Raw genomic sequence first — 20238 nt, forward strand, 5'->3', positions numbered from 1 at the left:
AATTTTCTACAGTGTAGATATAGATGAAACATTGACATCCTAAATCAAAATGTGTTATTGTTAAAAAATAAATGAAGAGAAAAGAATACTACACCATTCATTGCACTATTTCAAGCTTTCTTTTTCAATACAACGAAGTACTTTACTGTTTATGCTATATTCATGTAAGAAACCATATTTCTGATTTCTGTTTCTTGTACCTGACTATGTGCATTGGTCTTAAATGTATTTTAGCACTGGAGATTTAAAAAAAATGAAACACATTTTTCCATTTTATTGTTAAAATGACAAATATTTTTTTAAAACGTAAGATTTTATAAACTTCATGCTAAAGTATTATTATAGTATCTTGGTGTTCTAATAGATACATCCGTATTATTTCTATCCATACTATTTCTGCAGTTTAAAAAGTAAAAGGTCACAGTTTTTCAATGGAATCTATAACCTTGTGTTGCTTTAAACTTCAATGATTTCAAGTTTTCTTACTATTAAAATTTGTGTGAGCTGGCATACAGGTGATGTTTCCCTGTATTAAAGATTAACTAGTAAACAACTGACCTCATTTTGTCTTCTGTGAAGCAAAATTGGGTTCTGCTCTGATGCAGAAGTGGCTTAGTGAAGCATCTCAGGAGTATTCTTAAGTGTCATCAGCAGTCTCCTCTAGCCATTAGCACGTTATCCTGAGAATCTGCATCATTAGTTTAAATTAGGTTCACTTAATTAGCCAGCTGGTACTCTCCTTGTCAGACTGATAAACAAGCTGTGCTTTCCTGTTGCTTCCAGAATAAGCCCCGAGTTCTGTGTATTTTTGTTGCTGTTATCCATATTTCACCCTTACACCATAAATCATCTTTACAGACGTTGATACAACAGGTCCATGATTACTGTAGCATGCGTTTTAAATGTTTGTATTTGCTGCATCTCCCCTGAAATGTTCATGAATTTGTGAACATTTGGTATGTTGGGGTTATGAGGGAGTTAAGGTTTACAGATAGATAAAGAAGAAAAAAAATCTTCATATTATAAGTAAATTGTGTTCTTAAGTAATGTTTTCAAATATTAGAAAATTCATATTTTATCAATATATTTATAAAGCTAATTCAAATAAAACTTTATTATGATTTATACTATATATATTAATATATCTTTTAAAATGAATAGAATGAGAAGTTAATTTATCAAAATCATGACTGAAAATAGCACATGGGAAATTTAAAAATATGGAATCCAAGAATTGAATGTGTAGAATACTATTATTAAATAATTACAATAACAAAATAGTTGATTGAAATAAATAACAATATTTAATATTTAATACATTGATAGATATTTGGAAGAAGGCTTGGGACTTAATAATCTAAATATCACACTAGGTAGTGAAGGCTATTGCATATACAAATCATAGCATTTATAATCTGGGAGAGAAAGTTCTAATCTGTAGTGTCAGAACCCTTTATTCAAATAAAGTCTTACAGAATTATTCAGTAGGTCAAAACTGATACACTGCCCAGTCATGATGGGTGTTCAAATAGACTGCTACAAACAAGTTTCATTTCCATGGACTTCTCAAGGCAGAGTTTTAAGATCATTTTTCTAGCAAATTAATACTGGTAACTAAATGCAAATTTATACTAAATAGTAAATTACTATCCTACATAGGTTAATTTTGAGCTAAAAAATGAGCATATATGTAATACTTTTTCACAACACATATACTTGAACATTGTCTATTAACTTAAATAACTTTTCCTGATACTGGATAGTGGCTGCAGAAAAATACAAACATATATAAATCATATATATGATTTATAAAGTGGAAGTGTGTGCAGTGTAAGGGAGATAATGATGACCATCATGGGAAAGGAATCCTAGGACTTCATTTTATTTATTTTTATCTTAAAATGATAATTAAATTACATTTTATCATATTTAATTTTGGGGCCTATATTAAATATCTGAATCCATCTGTACAGTGGGTATGAAGATGTCTTGAGAAGAAAGCAGGTGTTTTACAGCAGGGAGGGATCCACATTGGTATCCTTAGTCTTATGTTCACTTATATGTGAACAAAAGGGAAAGCAGTGGTGTAAACATTAACAGAAATTTTATTGTAAACTTTACATAAAAAAGAATTTATGTTTGTAAAGTTTTCAGAAAAATACAACTTTGTTCATAAACCTTGTGCACAGCGTAATTGCTTTGGTTAAATAAAATAATAATGATGATCTTAATAATAATGATTTTGGCATGCTGTTCAATTTTGCAATTTACTTTTCCCCATTAAAGCAGAGTTAGATGTTTGTTAATTATATATTAAGTACTAATAATTACTAGGTATTTTTCTAAGTGCATAGGCTTTATCATGGAACTAAATAAACACAAAAGCCTGGCTTCTTAGAGCCTAGAATGGAGATAGACAATGCAAAATAAGAATAACAAAAATTTAAGTCAAAAAATGAGTAAGGGGTTAAGTGCTATAGGAAAGCATAAGAAGATAGAGCAAGACCAGGTAGGACTAGGAAAGCTAAGGATGAGGGAAAATGCATGAAGGGAAGGCAGGTGTTAAATAAGTATTTAAATAAGTATTAAATAAGGTAGTTAGACTGACCTCACCGAGGAGGTGAGTTCTGTGCAAAGAAGGTGTTTAGAAAGCAGACAGTGGGCTAAATAGGGGAAGAATATTCAGTAAAGGTCCTCCAAAAGGCAAATGTGCAGTTAGCATGCTGGATGATCAGTAAGGAGGCCAAGGCAGCTGGATAGGAAATAGAAGAGCTGGTAGAAAATTCTGGACTGTCAGGTCAGGTAAATGCCAGTAGACATTGGAAGGATTTCTGGCTTTTTGTCCAAGGGCAAGAAGGAACATGCTTCCCCCCCCCTCCCCCGTACATACTTTTTTTTTTTTTAAAGATTTATTTATTTATGCATACAAGAACCGGGGTACAGGCCAGATGTGCGGGAGGGTAAAAGGATTCACCAGAGACAGAGTGGGGAGCAGAACAGGCAAGACAGGAGAGGTCTGCCATGCCATGTGGGATTCTCACAGGCTGGCCGGCAGGGATTAAACCCACGCTGCGTAGGCTGCGGACAGCTTCACAGCACTGTACTCAACAGCCTGTGCTACCAGGGGAGGCCCACTTGTACAAACTTTTTAACTGAGATACAATTAACATAAAACTTTGTGTAAGTTTAAGGTATTTAACATGCTGATTTGACACATATATATATTGCAATGTGATTACTGTCTTAGCACCAACTAATATCTCTATCACATCACAGGATTATTTCTTTTTTTGTGGCAGGAACAATTAACATCTAGACTCTTAACAATTCTGAAGTTTATAGCACAGTATTGTTGCTTTAGTCTAGAATGACTGCACTGTGTATTAGAGTTCCAGAACTTTTTTAGCTACTTGTTGCAAAGCTATACCCTTAAACAACATCTCCCCAATCCCCCCCTCAAAAAAAAGGAACATGCTATAATGATTTGAGCATACTGCTGTTATGATCTAGTTAATGTTTTAAAAAAAATACTGACAAATCTGTTGTGAAAGTTGACTAGTGTGAAGTTAGAAGCCGTATGATGGGGCTAGAGATGGCAGACGTACTGTTCATGATGGTATCAGAGTAGGATGGTACCTTCAATCCTGATTCCTGAGAATGAGAGGTATGGAAGAAAGAATCTTTACAATCCTTCTCACTAAATATGGAGAAACAAATTATTTTATAACATAAGAAAGCTTACAGGTTTAATTATGGCAGGATATTTTTGTTGAGTGTTAAAAACAGTATCTTTCTCTTTTACAAAACCTGTAATCTAAATTTACTGAGCATGTAAATATCCAGCACTCACAGTAGATATTTTATGAAAGCCAGCATGCCATTTACTCCTCTCAAAACTCAATGCTAATGCTATAAATAGGAAAATATGTTTTTTTGACTGAAGATTAGGTTTTAAAAAGATTGCCCTGAAATGGTTGTTTGGAAATAGTTTTTCATTATTTGATTTTGTTCCTGGAAAACATTTAAATATTTCTGTTGTAAAATATGTCATTTCTGAATATTTGAAAACATGTAAACACAGTTTCCTCAGAGCTAAATGTTTGCTACATAAAGCAGATCTGGTGTGCTTTTCTTCATTTTAATCTGCATGTCCTCTTCAGTTCTGGTGAGGTTTTATAAACCAAGACCAAAATAAATTACATTTAATACAAAACTTTGAAATGCTGAAAACAAAATATACAAAAATTTTAGAGAACCATTGGAGATTTTTCAAATTATGATGTTGTTTTGAAAATTGTGTGATATATTCCTCCTTCAAACACAAGTATCTATTATATTTGAAGACAATTAATCTCAGGGTGCCTCTGAAAACTCCTGAAACATCATCTCATAAGTTAACATTAAAGCACAGCTTCTGTCTGCTGTTTGTAAAAATCGTTCATACTTTAAGGCTCCATTAAAGTATCACCTCCATTCCTCATCCTTTATCTTACATTGTATTTTTTCCTCTGAATCTCCATGCCATTTGGTCTTTAGTTTTATTTTGTGGCATGCTTCACATTATTTTAATTTCTTTCACCCACTGGCCTGCCAAGCCTTCAAGAACAAAGACTGCTCAGATACTTACCCTTCTAGGTCTCAGTTTTTCAATTTGTAAGTAGGATATTTCACTACTATCAGTAAAACACTAACATGCTAATTGTTATGAAAATACCTCCAGTTCAATTTGTTTTTCTAGAAATAGTAATACTATTACCCTAGTGCTTGAAATTCTGCAGGCACACTCTAAGCATTTCAGAGTAAGCACATCACCTTGTGCAACAACTGTCAATTATGTGCAGAGTGATTCCCACAGTGGGAAGGAAAACTGCATCTCAGTTCTGCTGCTTACTGGATGCATCGAATATGTTTCCCTACACCATTTTACATGGATAGTAACATAAAATACAGATGGTGATATGCTCTTATGAAAGTGACTGGTTGAAATAGAAGCACCTTACAAGAATTGGCAAATTTTCATTCGAATTTGTCAGTGATAAAGTTATCTAAGTATCTTTGCTTTTTAGAAACTGTATCCCAACAGTTGAGTAAAAATGAGGTCTTTGTTATTACTGCTTTTGCTTTGTCTTGAACTATATTATCTTTAATATTTTAATGACCTAAAGATTATTCCATTTAAGCTCCAGGCAAAATAGGCTGGCTGCTATAGTCATGCATAGATCAACTTTAACATATAAAAGAGAAAATGTGAAAAATCAAAGGCATCTTATTGCTTTGCTATTAGTGTAATGATTAATGATGGTTCTTTTGCTATAAGTGCATCAAAATTATTGATCAATACATAAAGAATTTAAATGAAACATCTGGCATTCATTTGAGTATAATTAACAAAATACCAGACTAGCTATTCCTTGGACAATAAAAGCAGTTATATACCCCAAGTTATACCAAGTCATGGGAGAGTGTTCTAGGTTTTTGCAGCAATTTAGTTATTATCAAGCATATTGTCTCCTTTTATTTTTCTTCTGCCGAATACTCAAAGTGTTGGCTTTGCCTTCTCATGCTTCTGTTGATGGCCTCAAAAATTATTTTAGAAATTGAAGTTTAATATCCTCATATGACAGAATGCGAAGGAGAAAAGCATCTGAAGCCACAAGAAAGTGATAGTATGGCTCAAGGAAACCTCCTGCTGATACGGTCTCTTTGATGAAAATTCAGTATCTGTCTCATAAATCACTAATCATATTGTTACGATGCATAATCTAAATATGCCATGTCACCATTCGGTCACTGCAGAAGCTAGAAACTTAATATCTGTCAAAGGGAAATGGGATTAGTCTTTGGCTTGATTCTCTGGTGTTTGCCAACTGAGCTTCCTTTCCTGATAAATAGCTGCCCCTGATCCCAAAACACTAATACGGTTTCACTATGCAGGAAGAAAAGACTGAGAACACTGATACAGGAATATTTCTATGGGTTATTGTGATTTTTTTTCCTTTTTTATTTTTTTTTTAATTTTTTACATCATTGTTCATTTTTAAACAATATTTGCTTCCCCCTACCCCCTCAGGTGTAGTCCCCATAGAGTTTCCTTCCCCAGTGCACCCGTGCACCATCACCTCAGTCCCCTGTGCTCCTCCCTCCATCTGATCCCTCTCCCTCCTCCTCACCTGCAGGATGTCTCTGGTTTATAATTGTCCATTTTTGCTTTGTTATGTTTTGTACTGTTATTATTTTTTGATGTCTTATTTGGTTCCCCTATATTCCTGCTATAAGTGAAACCATGTGATATTTTTCTTTTTCCTTCTGGCTTGTTTCACTGAGCATAATTCCTTCTAGCTCCATCCATGCCCCTGCAAATGGCATGAGTTTATCTTTTTTGATTGCTGAATAATATTCCATTGTGTGTATATGCCACAGCTTCTTGACCCTGTCATCTATTTGTGGGCATTTGTGTTGTTTCCAGGTTTTACCTATTGTAAATAGTGCTGCAATAAATATAGGTGTACAGGTGTTCTTTTGAATCAATGTGTTTGTGTCTTTTCGGTAGATCCCTAGGAGTGTAATTGCTGGGTCATATGGTAGCTCCATTTTTAGTAGACCGAGGAAACTCCAGACAGCTTTCCATAGTGGTTGGACCAGTTTGCACTTCCACCAGCAATGTATGAGATTTCCTTTTCACTAGATCTTCTCCAACATTTGTTGTTGCTTGTTTTTTTGATATGTGCCATTCTTACTGGTGTAAGGTGTATCTCAATGTGGTTTTGATTTGCATTTCCCCAATTATAATGGATGTTGAACATTTTTTCATATGCCTGTTGGCCATTTGCATTTCCTCTTTGGAGAAATGTCTTTTGAGTTCTTCCACCCATTTCTTGACTGGATTGTTTACTTTGTTTTTGTTGAGTCCTGAGAGTTCTTTGCATATCTTTGTGATCAGTCCCTTATCAGTTGAATGGAGTGCAAAGATTTTTCCCAATCATTGGGGTATCTCTCTGTTTTAGTTAATGTATTTTGCTGTATAGAAGCTTTTCAGTTTGATGTAATACCGGGTGTCTATCTTTTCCTTGACTTTCTTTGCTTTGGGTGAGGAGTCTTTAAATATGTTTTTGAATGTATGTCTTGTAGTCTTTTACCTATATTTTTTATTGTGTATTTTATGGTTTCAGGTCTTATATCCAGTTCTTTTATTCATTTTGAGTTGATTTTTGTGGATGGTGAGAGGTAGTGGTCTAGTTTCATTTTTTTGCATGTGATGGTCCAGTTTTTCCAGCACTATTTATTGAACAAACTGTGTTCCATTGCATATTCTTTGCTCCTTTGTCAAAGATCAGCTGTCCATATAAGTATGTTTTATTTCTGGGCTCTCTATTTGGTTCCATTGGTCTGTGTATCTGTTTATGTTCCAATATCATGGTTTTGTAGTATTGCTTGAAGTTTGGAAGTGTGATGCCTCCTTTCTCCTTTGTTTTCATCAGTAGGACTTTGGATATTCGTGGTGTTTTGTGGTTCCATATGAATTTCATCAGTATGTTCTATTTCTTTGAAGAATGTCATTGAGATATTTATTGGAATAGCATTGAATCTGTTCATTGCTTTTGCTTTTTGTTGATGTGTTAGATTATACTGATGGATTTTTGTATGTTGAACCATCCTTGTGTTCCTGGAATGAATCCCACTTGATCTGGTGTATCATTCCTCTGATGCATTGTTGGATTCTGTTGGCAAGGATTTTGTGGAGGATTTTTGCATCAGTGTTCATTATGGGGATTGGCCTGCAATTTTCTTTTATTGCGCTGTCTTTGTTTGGTTTTGGTATTAATGGTATTAATTAATTAGCTTTGTAGAATGTATCTGGTAGTATTCCTTCTTTTTCAATTTTTTGAAAGAGTTTGTGTAGGATAGGCTCTAATACACTGCTGAATGTTTGGCATAATTAATTTATGAAGCCATCTGGACCTGGGCTTTTGTTTTTGGGGATCACTTTGATTACTGCCTCAATTTTGCTGTTTGTAATTGGTCTGTTTAGTTGTTCTATTTCTTCTTTGTTCAGCTTTGAATGATTGTATTGTTCTAGGAAGTTGTCCACCAATCTCTTCTAGGATGTTGGATTTGTTTGCATATAAGTGTTCATAGTAATCTCTGATTATTCTTTTTATTTCTACAGTCTGTTGTGATTGCTCGTCTTTCATTTATAATCCTATTTATATGTGTTTTCTCCTGTTTTTTTTTTTTTTTTCTTTGTGAGCCTGACTAGAGGTTTGTCTATATTGTTTATTTTTTCAGAGAACCAACTTTTGGTTTCATTGATCTTTTGGATTTTTTTTTTATTTCCATTTTGTTTATTTCTGCTTTGATTTTTATTATTTCCTTTCTTCTACTGGCTTGAGGGTTTTTGTTGTTCTTTTTCTAGCTCTTTGAGATGTGAGATTAGGTTGTTTCTTTGAGTTCTTTCTTATTTCTTGATGTGAGCCTGTACTGATATATATTTTCCTTTTATTACTGCTTTTACTGCATCCCATACATTCTGGAAAGTGATGTCCTCCTTGTTGTTCAACTCAAAGTATTTTTTTTTTAATTTCTTGTTTAATCTCCTCATTAGTCCAGTGGTCTTCCAGTAGTGTGGGTTTCAATCTCCATGAAGTGGGAGGGTGCCTTGTTTTCTTTTCATGATTTCTAGTTTGATGTCTTTATGATCAGAGTAGATAGTTGGAATGATTTTGATCTCCATGTATCTGTTGATGTTTGTCTTGTGGCCCAGTTGTGATCAATTCTGGAGAATGATCTGTGTGTGCTTGAGAAAAATGTGTACTCAGTTTTTTTGGGGGGGCAATTTCCTATAGATGTCTGTTAAGTCCATAAGTTCTATATCTTTATTTAGGGCTCTAGTGTCTTTGCTTATTTTTTGTCTTGTTGATCTGTCCATTGGTGAGAGTTGAAGTCTCCCACTATATATGTATTTTCTTTAATGTCTGTTTTCAGATCTGACAATAATTGTCTAATATATTTTGGTGTTCCTTCATTTGGTGAGTATATGTTGATGAGTATTATTTCTTCCTGGTATATCATCTCTTTGATCATAATGTAGTGTCCCTATTTGTCTCTTTTTACCTTTTTTAATTTGAAGTATTTTTCATCTGATATAAGTAGCTGTTCCTGCCTTCTTTTTTGATCCATTTGCTTGTAGGGTTGTTTTCCCAACTTTTGCTATCAGTCTATATTTATCTTTTATGGTTTAATGTGTTTCCTAGAGACAGCAGAAGAATGGATTTTTTTTTTTAATCCAGACTGCTATTCTGTGTCTTTTTATTGGTGAGTTTAATCCATTTACATTTAGAGTTAATATTGATATATTGGCATCTGTGTTTGCCATTTTGTTTGTCTTCTTTGTGATTTTATTTCTTGCTTTATTCTATTCTTCTTGTTCATTCCTCTGTTGTTTTTGGCTTTAGGAGTTTCTGTTTGTCTGAGAAGATCCATATTTTTTCTTTATAGAGGAAGGCCAGCTTTGCAGGGTAAAGTACTATTGGTTGGCATTTTCTGTGTTGAAGTTTGTTGAATATGTTAGTCCATTCTCTTCTTCCCTGTAGTATTTCTTCAGAGAAGTCTGAAGTTAACCTGATTGGTTTTCCTTTATAAATTTTCTGTTTCTTCCCCCTTGAAGAAGTCATTGTTTTTTCCTTGTCTTGGACTCTTGTAAGCTTTACTATTAAGTTTCTTTCTGTAGTTTTCTTTTCATTGTGGCGATTGGGTGTTCTTCTCTCTTCTTGTATGTCTATATTCTCCTTTTTCATGCTTCGGAAGTTTTCTTCAATTATCTCCTTGAATAATTTCTCAGTTCTTTGTCTCTCTCCTCACCTTCTGGAATGCCTATAATTCTTACATTTCCTATCTCATGAAGTCTGATGATTGTCGAATAATGTCTTCATTCTTCTTCCTTTGCACTTCTCTCTCCCTTTCTCTTTTGTCTCTTTTTATTACTGTATCTTCAAGAGTACTGATCCATTCTTCCATTTCATCAATTCTGTTTTCATTGCTTTTCACAGAGTTCTTTATCTCCTCTAGTAATCTTTTAATCTCCTGCATTTCTTGTCTTTCCTATCTTGAGGTGTCAGTTTCATTCTTCAGTTCAGTGATTATTTGTCTCAAATCATTTTTTTCCTTTTCATTTTAGTTCATCTATTTAATCATGATGATCATTAATTCTCTATTTGGCAGGCCAAAAGTTCTTCCATGTCATTTTTGAGCTCTGGTAACCGTTTTTCTTTTTGTGGTGTGTCCTCCTCCTGCAGGCTTGCTTGATTATTTATATTTTTCCTTCTCCCTGCTGTTTGCTTTGTAATTAGTTCTATGTGTTGGGACATTGTGCCACTGGTGTTGGCGGGCATCTCTTTGGGGTGCTCCTTCAGTGGTTTCAAAAACTGTTTACCAGACCAAGTCCAGCACTGTATGCAAAATTCCACTAGGGTGTTGACTGCTGTGTAGCTTGGCACTGTCCCTTACAGGTCCCTCCCTCTGTATTTAATCAGTTCCAACAGGGAGTCAACTAGTTGGTGGTTTTGTTGTGGTCACTAGTTGGTGCCAGAGACCTGTACCTGCTGACCTGTGATTTTCCCAGTGGTTCTCTGAGAAATGGAGGTGGGGAGGGCAGCACCTCAATACAGGGCTATTGTTCACGCTGAGTGCTGTGTCTGCCCCGTGTTCATCTGGTGCTGTGCCCACAGCTGTATGGATTCCACACCCTGAATTCTGCACTCTAGGTCTCAGGTCCAGGGCTATCAGATCCAAAACACTGGCTGTCACCCTGTGAAATGCCCACTGTTAAGGGTGCACCCCACACCCGGATCCTGCACATGGCTCTCAGTTCCAGAATGGAGTCTTGCTCCACATCTTGTTTCCCTTCTTACCCCCGTTTGCATGGCTCACCCCCTCTCAGAGCGGAGGGTAGTTTTGGGGCCCCTAGCTTCCAACTATCAGGAAGTTGGTGATTTTGTTCTGATCACTAGGTGGCACCAGAGATCGTTCCTAGTATCCTTCCAGAACTGTGATTTTCCCCCTCTGGGGAACAGAGTGGGGCTGGCGTGGAGTGCCTCAACGGTGTGCGGGAGCTGTGTCTGCCCTCTGCCCCGCCATGGTGGGGACTCCACACCCTGAATTTCGTGCTCCATTTCTCAGTTCCAAAGCCCTCAGATCCAGGACATGGGCAGTATCCCAGTTCAGTGTCCTCAGAAATGGTGCTTTTGCACCCTGCTCCCCTGTCTGGGCACCTGGTTTTTGATTACTCAGTGAGGGTCATTCACCTCAGTGTCTATTCCTGCACATCTCCCCACAAACCTAGGTTGTGGACACAGGGACCCGGGCAGCCGTGATCCAACTATGCTTTTTGAGCATGGGCGTGCTTTTCCACACAAGCTTACCAGCTGTCCTTGGGCTATTTGCAGGTCTCTCCATGGAGTCTTATCTTCTTCTAATGGTGCCCAGAGCCGTTTGCTCACCACCGGGGCAATTCCCGTATGGTTCTCCACAGTTCCCATTTGCGGGTTGCGGTGCTTGCAGTCATTACTTTCCACTCACTGTTCTGCTTGATCTCTAATTTGTTCTTGTTTTTGTTGTTGTTTTGTTTGTTTTCTCCTTTCTGTTGGTTGGAATGTGCCAGCAATGTGGTGGGCAAGGGTAGCAGGGTTCTGAGCTTTCTTATCTTTTTCATCCTCTTTTATGGCTACTTTCCTCTTTGGGCAGTTTACCAGAGTTGCCTGTTTATCTTCTGTGTCCTGGTTCTCAGAGGACACAAGAATTGTGAATTTTAAATAGGTAAATGAAGGCCAAGGTTTAAGAAGCAAAATTCCTTAGTTAGACTACACCACCAGCATGTCAGTTAAAATATGAATCTCTCGGTCCATCCTGAACTGTAGCTTACCTTTAAGGATACATTGAGAAGAGGATTCCATTATGAATTAAGCCTGGGAAATTCTTTAAGGATATAAGACAAAGCTTTGGAAAGAAATATGTTTGAGATCAGAGAAAGGTGGTTTTATTGAATACTACTTGTTTATGTTATAACATTAGAAAATATGTACAACTATATACTAGAGAAAAGAACCTTAAAAAGTTGTTAGCTCATAATGAATGTATAACTTGAAATTAAGGTGAATTAAATAACTTCCAGGCAGCATTGTTTTCTGAAGTTTATTTTAAGTAAATTTTAAATATTACAAATATTAGTAGAAAAACACATTTACCATGTTAAATATGGTGTGATAAATTGTTTCTCCTCCTTTCTGTGGTTTTAGATTCCTCATTAGGTGAGCTAAACTAAGGAATAGGTTCTTAGAGTTACAACTGTACATCCAGTTATTGGAGTTATGGCATTAAAGATGAATCCATTCCCATGACCAACACTCTGTTGGAGAAACCTAATAATATAATAAACATAGTTCTCACCTGCTTTCAACAAGTGATTAAAATTCACATATTAATCATTAATATTTTGAGTTTTAAATATTTCTCCAAACAGTTTACATAGAAAACAAATAAACACAAGAAGATATACAATTGTGCAGATAATAAGCAAACATAGTTCTGAGTGAAGTATCATAGTTCTATATTAATCAAATAAAATTTATAAAAACATGTAATTGGCAATTCAAATGTTTGAACTAAGCTCTTGGATTCTTCCATAATTCTGACCTAATTTTCAACTATTATTTTATTCTGTAATCATTTTGTTTCAACTCTTATTTATTACAGGCAGTGAGCACAGACCCTGTCCCAGTTAAATTACATTATGACAAATCACATGATCAAGTCTGGGTGCTAAGCTGGGGTACCATGGAAAAGACTTCTCCAACACTACAGGTAAGTGCCATTAAGTGTATTAGAGAAAATGATGTCTGAATATTTAGATGTGATCATTAGATATTTAAAACCATGTAATAATAATTTCCTTCCATCTAAAACTGCTGCTATAAGGGAGAAAAAGTTATTACCTACATCTGCAATTTCCTTTCTTCTTCCAATTTTCATAATTTCCTTGCTTCCATCTCTTTTTTCAAGGTGGGACCCAAAGGGTAGGACCTGTGGTGGTGCCCAGGAGAGGTAATCAGAGAACATGAAGCAGACCTCCATTTTTCTACAACAGATAGTTGATAGTATTTTATTATCAGAGCACAGAGTCATTTGCAATTGGGGAACATGTGGTACCAATTTTGTCATTTACTTCTCTTTTGAAGTTATATGAGAACTTAACAAATATATATATATATATATATATATATAGAGAGAGAGAGAGAGAGAGAGAGAGAACTCAGTCTTTTTTTTTTTTTTTAAAAGATTTATTTATTTCTTGTTTATACAAGCACTGGGTACAGTCAGAAGCGTGGGAAGGTGAGAGAATTCACCAGAGCCAGAGCGGGGAGCAGAGCAGGCAGAAGGACCGAAGTACACTGCTGAGGGGAGCAGCGGGCAGCAGGAGAGGTCTGCGCGCCATGTGGGACCCTCCTCTGGTGGCCGGGGAGCAGCCGGGGATCGAACCGGCGCCGCAGAGGCTGCGGGCAGCTTCGCAACCCAGCGTTCAACCGCTGCGCCACCGGGGAGGCCCGAGAGAACTCAGTCTTAACCTAATAATCTACCACTTCCTGCTTAATTCCAGTACATACATATATGTGTGTGTATATGTGTATATATATATGTGTGTGTGTGTGAGTGTGTGTGTGTGTGTGTATATATTTATATATATATAAAGCTAAAGTTACCCTGCCTGTGTAGCACAGTTGCATTATAGTAGAAGATCCTCGAATCATAAGTCTTTGTCTATTTTTTTTCAGTCTGATGCCACATCAGGCCATCCTCTCCTTTGAAAGATAGAGACTGTTGCTCTAGAATGTATGCACATATTCTCCTGGGAGAATATGTCACTCAGTACCCTGGGATGTCAATAATTGGTTCAAAGACGATAAGTCCCCATATCTCTCAGGAGCAATACACCATCTCTAGCTTCCAAGCACTTTTGCTATGCCATCATTCCTTAGCCAAATGTGCCAGTGGCCTCTGCTTAGAAAGGCTTGATTTTGCAGAAATGTAAAAATATCTGTGGGTAATTGCTTTTCATGAGATTAACACCCTCAAGGGAAAATGGACTTAAAATTTGTTTGGGAAGGAAAACAGATTTTCCTTTTTGGGAATTGAATTCATCAAACCAAAAATGTGGGCAAGGTTTCAGTTTGGCTATAGTGTTAATATTTCATAATTTTGAAAGATTTGAATGGAAAAAAAGATTGATGCTACATTGGAAATCCTAAGAAGTAACTCTTTTGTCCTAATACATTATTCTTACAGTGGTACCTGCTACTACTTGAAGGTGAAAAAGCTTTTTTATTAAGTATCAGAATGCCCTGCTTATATTTTTATTTTGTGTTTTCATTTGATTATAATTTAATCTATATTTCTTTGCCAGTTATGGGAGCAGATTGTATATTTTCTATGATCTTATAATTAATTAATAAAAACACATAGCTTTCATAATTTTCGGTATGTAAGACTGATTTTCCAATAAGTGTTGTCTAATGAATTCTCAAGGATATACCATAGACTTTTTTTTGTTTGTTTTTAAAAGGCAACTTTATGTCTTATGAAAATTTTTTAAAAATGCTGTTATAATAATCATGAATCTGTCATCTCTACAGTTTTAAAATTTATGTGTGCTATCTTTTCAAAATGCATAATAATTAAAGAAGAAAATATCCTCAAGAAACAACTTGGAATAAAGTCCTTACATATTGCTATTGGCCAGGAAACAGACCCCAGCCAGATGGGGTACTAGTGGGGGGTGGTGACTGTGGGCTTGTGAAAGTATCACACATGGAGAGACCAGCAGTAGGATACCACTGGGAATGAGTAGGTGTGTTGCACGATTGGTCTTATTGCCTAAGATTCGTCATAGATCAATCTGTATGCCTTTGTTGGCAGTCAACTCAGTCTTAACCTAACAATCTACCACTCTCTACTTAATTCAGCAGCAAGAAGGTTCTAGAACCATCACAGAACAAAGTCTAGACTGAATGGAACTAGACACATGACAGTGCATTTTTTTTTTTTTTTTTTTGCTTAGGACTGCACTGGGCACAAAAAGAGATACCAGCAAATACACCCAGGGATGCAATACAGATATTACAGTGCTATTTGCATATTAAATTTTGTGTTGCCTGGAAACTATGTAGTACACATTAGCATATAGCAAGCTTTCAGCAGATATTACTATTGTTGCCTTTAGTTTATGTATTATTACAATTTCAAATACAGGTACATGGATTTTTGGAGTTATAGATTTCTAGACCATCTAAAGGAAAGCAAATTTGTAGAATCCCTTCACGGTTAGTTTATTGATCTTTATTAAAGTCTAGTAGACATTATTATGATAAAAGTAAAATCCAGTGATGACTTCAGCACAGATACTCATTAATAAAATAGGTAGATGTCTTTGAAGCTTTATCAAATGCACTGATTTTCATTTCCTGTAGGTACATAGTGGGTTCCTTTGGTTAAATGGGGCTTTATGAATTGTTCTGGAAAATAAGGTCTGTTGTGAATGAAAGTATTCCAGGTAGGTGGCTGATTCTTCAGCCTAGGAAACTAAGTCAAAACAGTAGGTAACCTGCCTACTGGCCCTCAAAGTCCTCTGGAAAAGTAACAGGTGTGAAATGAAATTTTTATTTCCTAAGTCACTAAGACTTTTAGGTTTGTCTTCTGTTTTTCTGTAACAACTGAGTCTGCCATGACCATTGTAAAATCTATTTTCAATGAATGGGGCAATTTCCAGTGGAACTCAATGAAAATATTGTCATTGAATAAAAACTAACCTTTCAAAAAGAAAACTTTAAAAATAAAAAAAAAAAAGACTATTTACTCTGTCATAAAAACCAAAGGAAAACACAGTTTTGAGAGAATCAGTCAATAGTTTAAGTTTAATTTGGTGACCTGATGTAGAAAGGATTTAAAAGGGGAAAGGTAAAGGCAGGAAAGTCCTTTGAAAAACTCCTCTGGCTGTGCAGCAGGGACAATAGAGGCATGAGCAGTATGAGGAAGCTAAAGGAAGAACTGATAGAATTTGGAGAAAAATAGAATATGAGGAATAAAAGAGATTAAATGTACTGATCTTTTCTTTTATGGACTATGAAAGTTTTAAGAAGCAATTAATGATGAATAGTTAGAAGAAACCTTTTTGATTAAATCACTCACTTAAATCAGTTCTTTTCCATTTTTAGGAAGAAAAAAGTTTTAAAATATGGTTTTGTCTAGTCTAAGATTTCAAAAAGCTGAAATATGTCCTCTGCTTTATTTTTGAGTTTTCAGTCCTAGGTTTCTGTCTTTGTTCTACAGGAAGATCAGGTTTTATATATCAATTATATTTAAATAAAGCTATTTAATGGAAAAAGCTAGTATCTCTTTTATATTACCTGTATCCTTGTTTTTATTTTTCTCATTACAGCACAATTAATACTTTCATAATACCATAACTTATATGTGCATTTATTTTATATATTAGGTAGAAATATTTCAAAGCAAATATTTTTATATTTTAAATTTCTTTATAGAACATTTTACATTGCAAGATTTGAAGCAATTGCAGAACTGGAATTTGCTAATATTATACTAATTTTGAGGATAGCATTGGAGAATCTATGTAAACAGCTGCCACAAGGGAAACAAAAATATCATCTGTAAATAAAATAGCAGGTCATACTATTAAGTGAATGCATCACCAAGATCAAAACATGATTTTTTATATTTAGGTAATAACCCTGGCTACTGGGAATGTGCCTCACCACACCATCCACACCCAGCCTGTGGGAAAGCAATTTGACCGAGTAGATGATTTTTTCATTCCTAGCACAACCCTCATCATCACCCATATGAGGTAAGTGCTGAGATGAAGTATCAACTTTTCAATTTCTCTCTAATTTTTATAGAAAGCCATGGGAAGTCCTTTTAAAAGTTCAGTTATAAAACAAATGTACACACAACTCACTCATGATTTAGTTTGACTCATCTGCTTGTTGAATTTTTATTGACATCAGTGATGAATTTCCAATAATCTCTTTATTTTATGTCTGATAGAGAAGTGAATTTTTAAAGATATATTTCCTTTTAAAAGTCAATTTCGGTGTTAATATTTTTGCCAATTGTCATTGGTATCTTCTTATTAAGCTTTCACAAAATGTTGGCATTTCCTGAAAAAAAGATTTAAATGATAAATTCCCTTCTTAAATAGAGCAAACATTTGAAGTTGGGATGATGAGTTACTCTCGTAGAAATCTATTCAATATATTATAAGAACATCTTGTATCATTTTTCCTACATAGAAATTAATAGAAAATTTTATTATAGATTATAGAAAATTGAAATCTTTGAGGTATGTACTTTGGGAAAATATGTTGATATATTCTATCTTTTTATGTACTGGCAAAAGGGGAAAAAGTAATAACTTGTGATGACATTACACCAGTGTTTCTTGAGAGTAGTTTAAATGTTTAAAGAGGGGAAAATTTTGATACTTTAAGATTTTCATTTTTATGTATATTGATAATTTATTGAAACAGCAATGCTATTGCCTAGCATTTAGTATTTAGTATTGCACAGCAATAAAAATGAAATCTAAAAGTGAATTTAAAACAAACTAATATTTTAGTTCATTTCTCAAGAGAATTGGAAGCTGCTCCAGATATGTTGTCAAACCATTATTTGGTTCTTAGGTATATTATTTCTCTTGATTTAGATTGAAAATTATATCATCTGTAAGTTGTAGTAGTAGAATCGTGAATGCATGCAACATTCAACTTGCAAAAATAAAAATGGGGATTAGTCAATCAGAAGACGCCATAGCCAAAATGTACATAAACTGTTCTTTGTGCAGAAAAGTATGTTTTCAAAGTTTGATATATTTCTTTAGTGACTGACCCTTATTTTTGGAATGTGATTATGTGATCAGCAATAAACTGATTAAATATGTAATATCCTGTACAATTATTATGTTTATATTAAATAAGTAGCACTTACTGAAAATGCAGAATATTTTAAAGTATTTGTATCAAAATAATAATTTTCAAATCCAATTCTAAGCACTGTAATATTTAGTTCAAGACTGAAGAAATGGTACCAATTGAGATGGTACCAAAAGAATATATAATGTTTTATAGGTATTTGATAAGGGTAAAATTTCATTCTGTTGGCATTCTGTATTATGATTAGTAAAAATCCCTTTGTTAGTTTTCAGTGGTAAATTATTACTAATCAATAATTGAATATATAACACTTATTTGCCCCACTCTCCTATTCACTATTTTGTTTTTCTTCTTAAGCACCATTAATGTAATCATTTTAGGCAAAATTTCCATATCTATGTTATTAATAGGGTGAATAGTGTCTAGTTTGGGATATTTCTTCCCCTACAAGTAAATTGTCTCATTATGTTAAAATAGTTACCAAGGACAAGAGTTTATCTTTGTTTTCATGTAGTGAGTACAATGTGTAATTTGTGTTCATGTGTATAATTGACATACTGTGAGACCACAGCATCTCTTTAGGGTCTAAATGATACTACATAGCTGGAGTTAGAGCTAGTGGTGATTAGAAGCACATTCAAATAATGTGAACTAATATAAAGCAAAATTTCATTTTAGTAATTTCTATATATTATGAGAAATTCTAAAAAGTATGCCTAAAGATATTTTCAAATATTGTATTTCTTTTAGGTATAGATATGTCAATATTGTGAAAATACTATATTAAATTAAAGCAGTCCTTTGCAGAGTCCTCTTTTAATGAAAATAGATGATAATGATATTTCCTATTGTACTTCAAAGCAATCATTCCTATTATTAAAGTGAACAGTAAGAGTAAAAATTAACATGCATTTCCAAAAATAAATTGTTAAATATATAAAGTGTTTTTGATACAGCAAGAATCTGTTTCATATCAGGAAAGACCTGAGACAGATATGGTTTTTTCTCCTACTATTTTCGTGCATTATATTTCTAACTATATCAGGATGTGTTTAAATATATATGTGTTTGTGTTGTCAGAATTTGAGAATATTTTCTGACTATTAAGCTTGGTAGATAATTCCATGCTGAGCAGGTCTGTCATATAATATGCATTTAATTAATAACTATTTTCTTCCTCTGACCCCATATTACCCTAATCTTCTTTGCTCTCTGATTGCTACTGCCTCATTTCAAATAATTTATACGTCATGTCTGAAGAGTTGCTGGATAAGTGTCAAGATTTTACGTCCTTAGTGACTAAAATAGTGTAGGCACTAAAATAGTGTAGGCACTCATAGGAGTGAAAGAGAAAGAAGAAAGTACTACACTATTGTCTATGCTAGATTATATAGTATTGAGAGGGAAATGTACTTTTTATTTTAATTGAAGTAACACTGGTTTACAATATTGTATGCTATTCAGAGTTTCAGAATCACACAGCTTCAGTTGTATTTTACTATTACACCCACCATTGAGATACCATAGATTGCCTCTATAGTCCATTGGGCCCAATTCATACCCCTGCCCCTCAGGTAGCCTCAATTCTATAGTCAGACTTCTAGAGTTTGTTATCTGACCCTTTGTTTTATTTCTCTGTAATCCATATCTAAGTGAAATCAATCCATTATTTGTCATTCTCCTTCTGACTTAATTCATTTTGCATTATCCCTCCAGTTTCATCCATATTGTCATACATGGCATGAATTTATCTTTTTTAAAGCTGAGCAGTATTCCATTGTGTATATATTCTTATTCCACTCATCTGTCCTTCAGCACTTGGGTTGTTTTCATAACTTGGCTATTCTAAATAGTGCTGCAATAAACATAGGAGTATACATATCCCTTCAAATGACTGTTTTTTGTGGGGGATACCTAATGTGCTAGATTTCTTAGTGCCTAACACAAAACCCAACATGTAGCACAAGCTGTAGCAAGAACATGCCAATGGTGTAGAAGCAAATCATAACTCTTGCAAGTGATTACTTGCTACTTTTGTCAGATCTAAGCCTGAATGATCCAGAAAAAGCACTTTCCACTTAGTATCATTACCTTAGCCTACTTTCTCCGTCTCTTTTTAAGGAATGAAATAAAGTAATGTTTGAATTTTATATTAACCAGTAATAATTGTTCAGACTACTCATAATGTACACTGATAGGGGAGCTCCTGTGATTAGTTTTAATTTTGCTAAGAGTCTGTTTT

At 34.6% G+C, this 20238-nt stretch overlaps 1 protein-coding gene across 5 annotated transcripts in view; it reads left to right on the plus strand.

The window, feature by feature from the left end:
* The window catches only part of FSTL5 (follistatin like 5), a 558421-nt gene that overhangs the window by 499505 nt on the left and 38678 nt on the right, over positions 1 to 20238 (plus strand). For all 5 annotated transcript variants that reach the window (XM_054690351.1, XM_054690350.1, XM_054690353.1 and 2 more), the window contains 2 exons: positions 12748 to 12855; positions 16788 to 16912. In XM_054690351.1, coding sequence (XP_054546326.1) covers positions 12748 to 12855; positions 16788 to 16912 — 233 coding nt within the window. The remainder of the gene's footprint in view (positions 1 to 12747; positions 12856 to 16787; positions 16913 to 20238) is intronic.

This window comes from Talpa occidentalis, unplaced genomic scaffold (genome assembly GCF_014898055.3).
Source record: "Talpa occidentalis isolate TD23 unplaced genomic scaffold, MPIMG_talOcc4v2.1 talOcc4.8, whole genome shotgun sequence".
NCBI classification, from domain to species: Eukaryota; Metazoa; Chordata; class Mammalia; order Eulipotyphla; family Talpidae; genus Talpa; species Talpa occidentalis.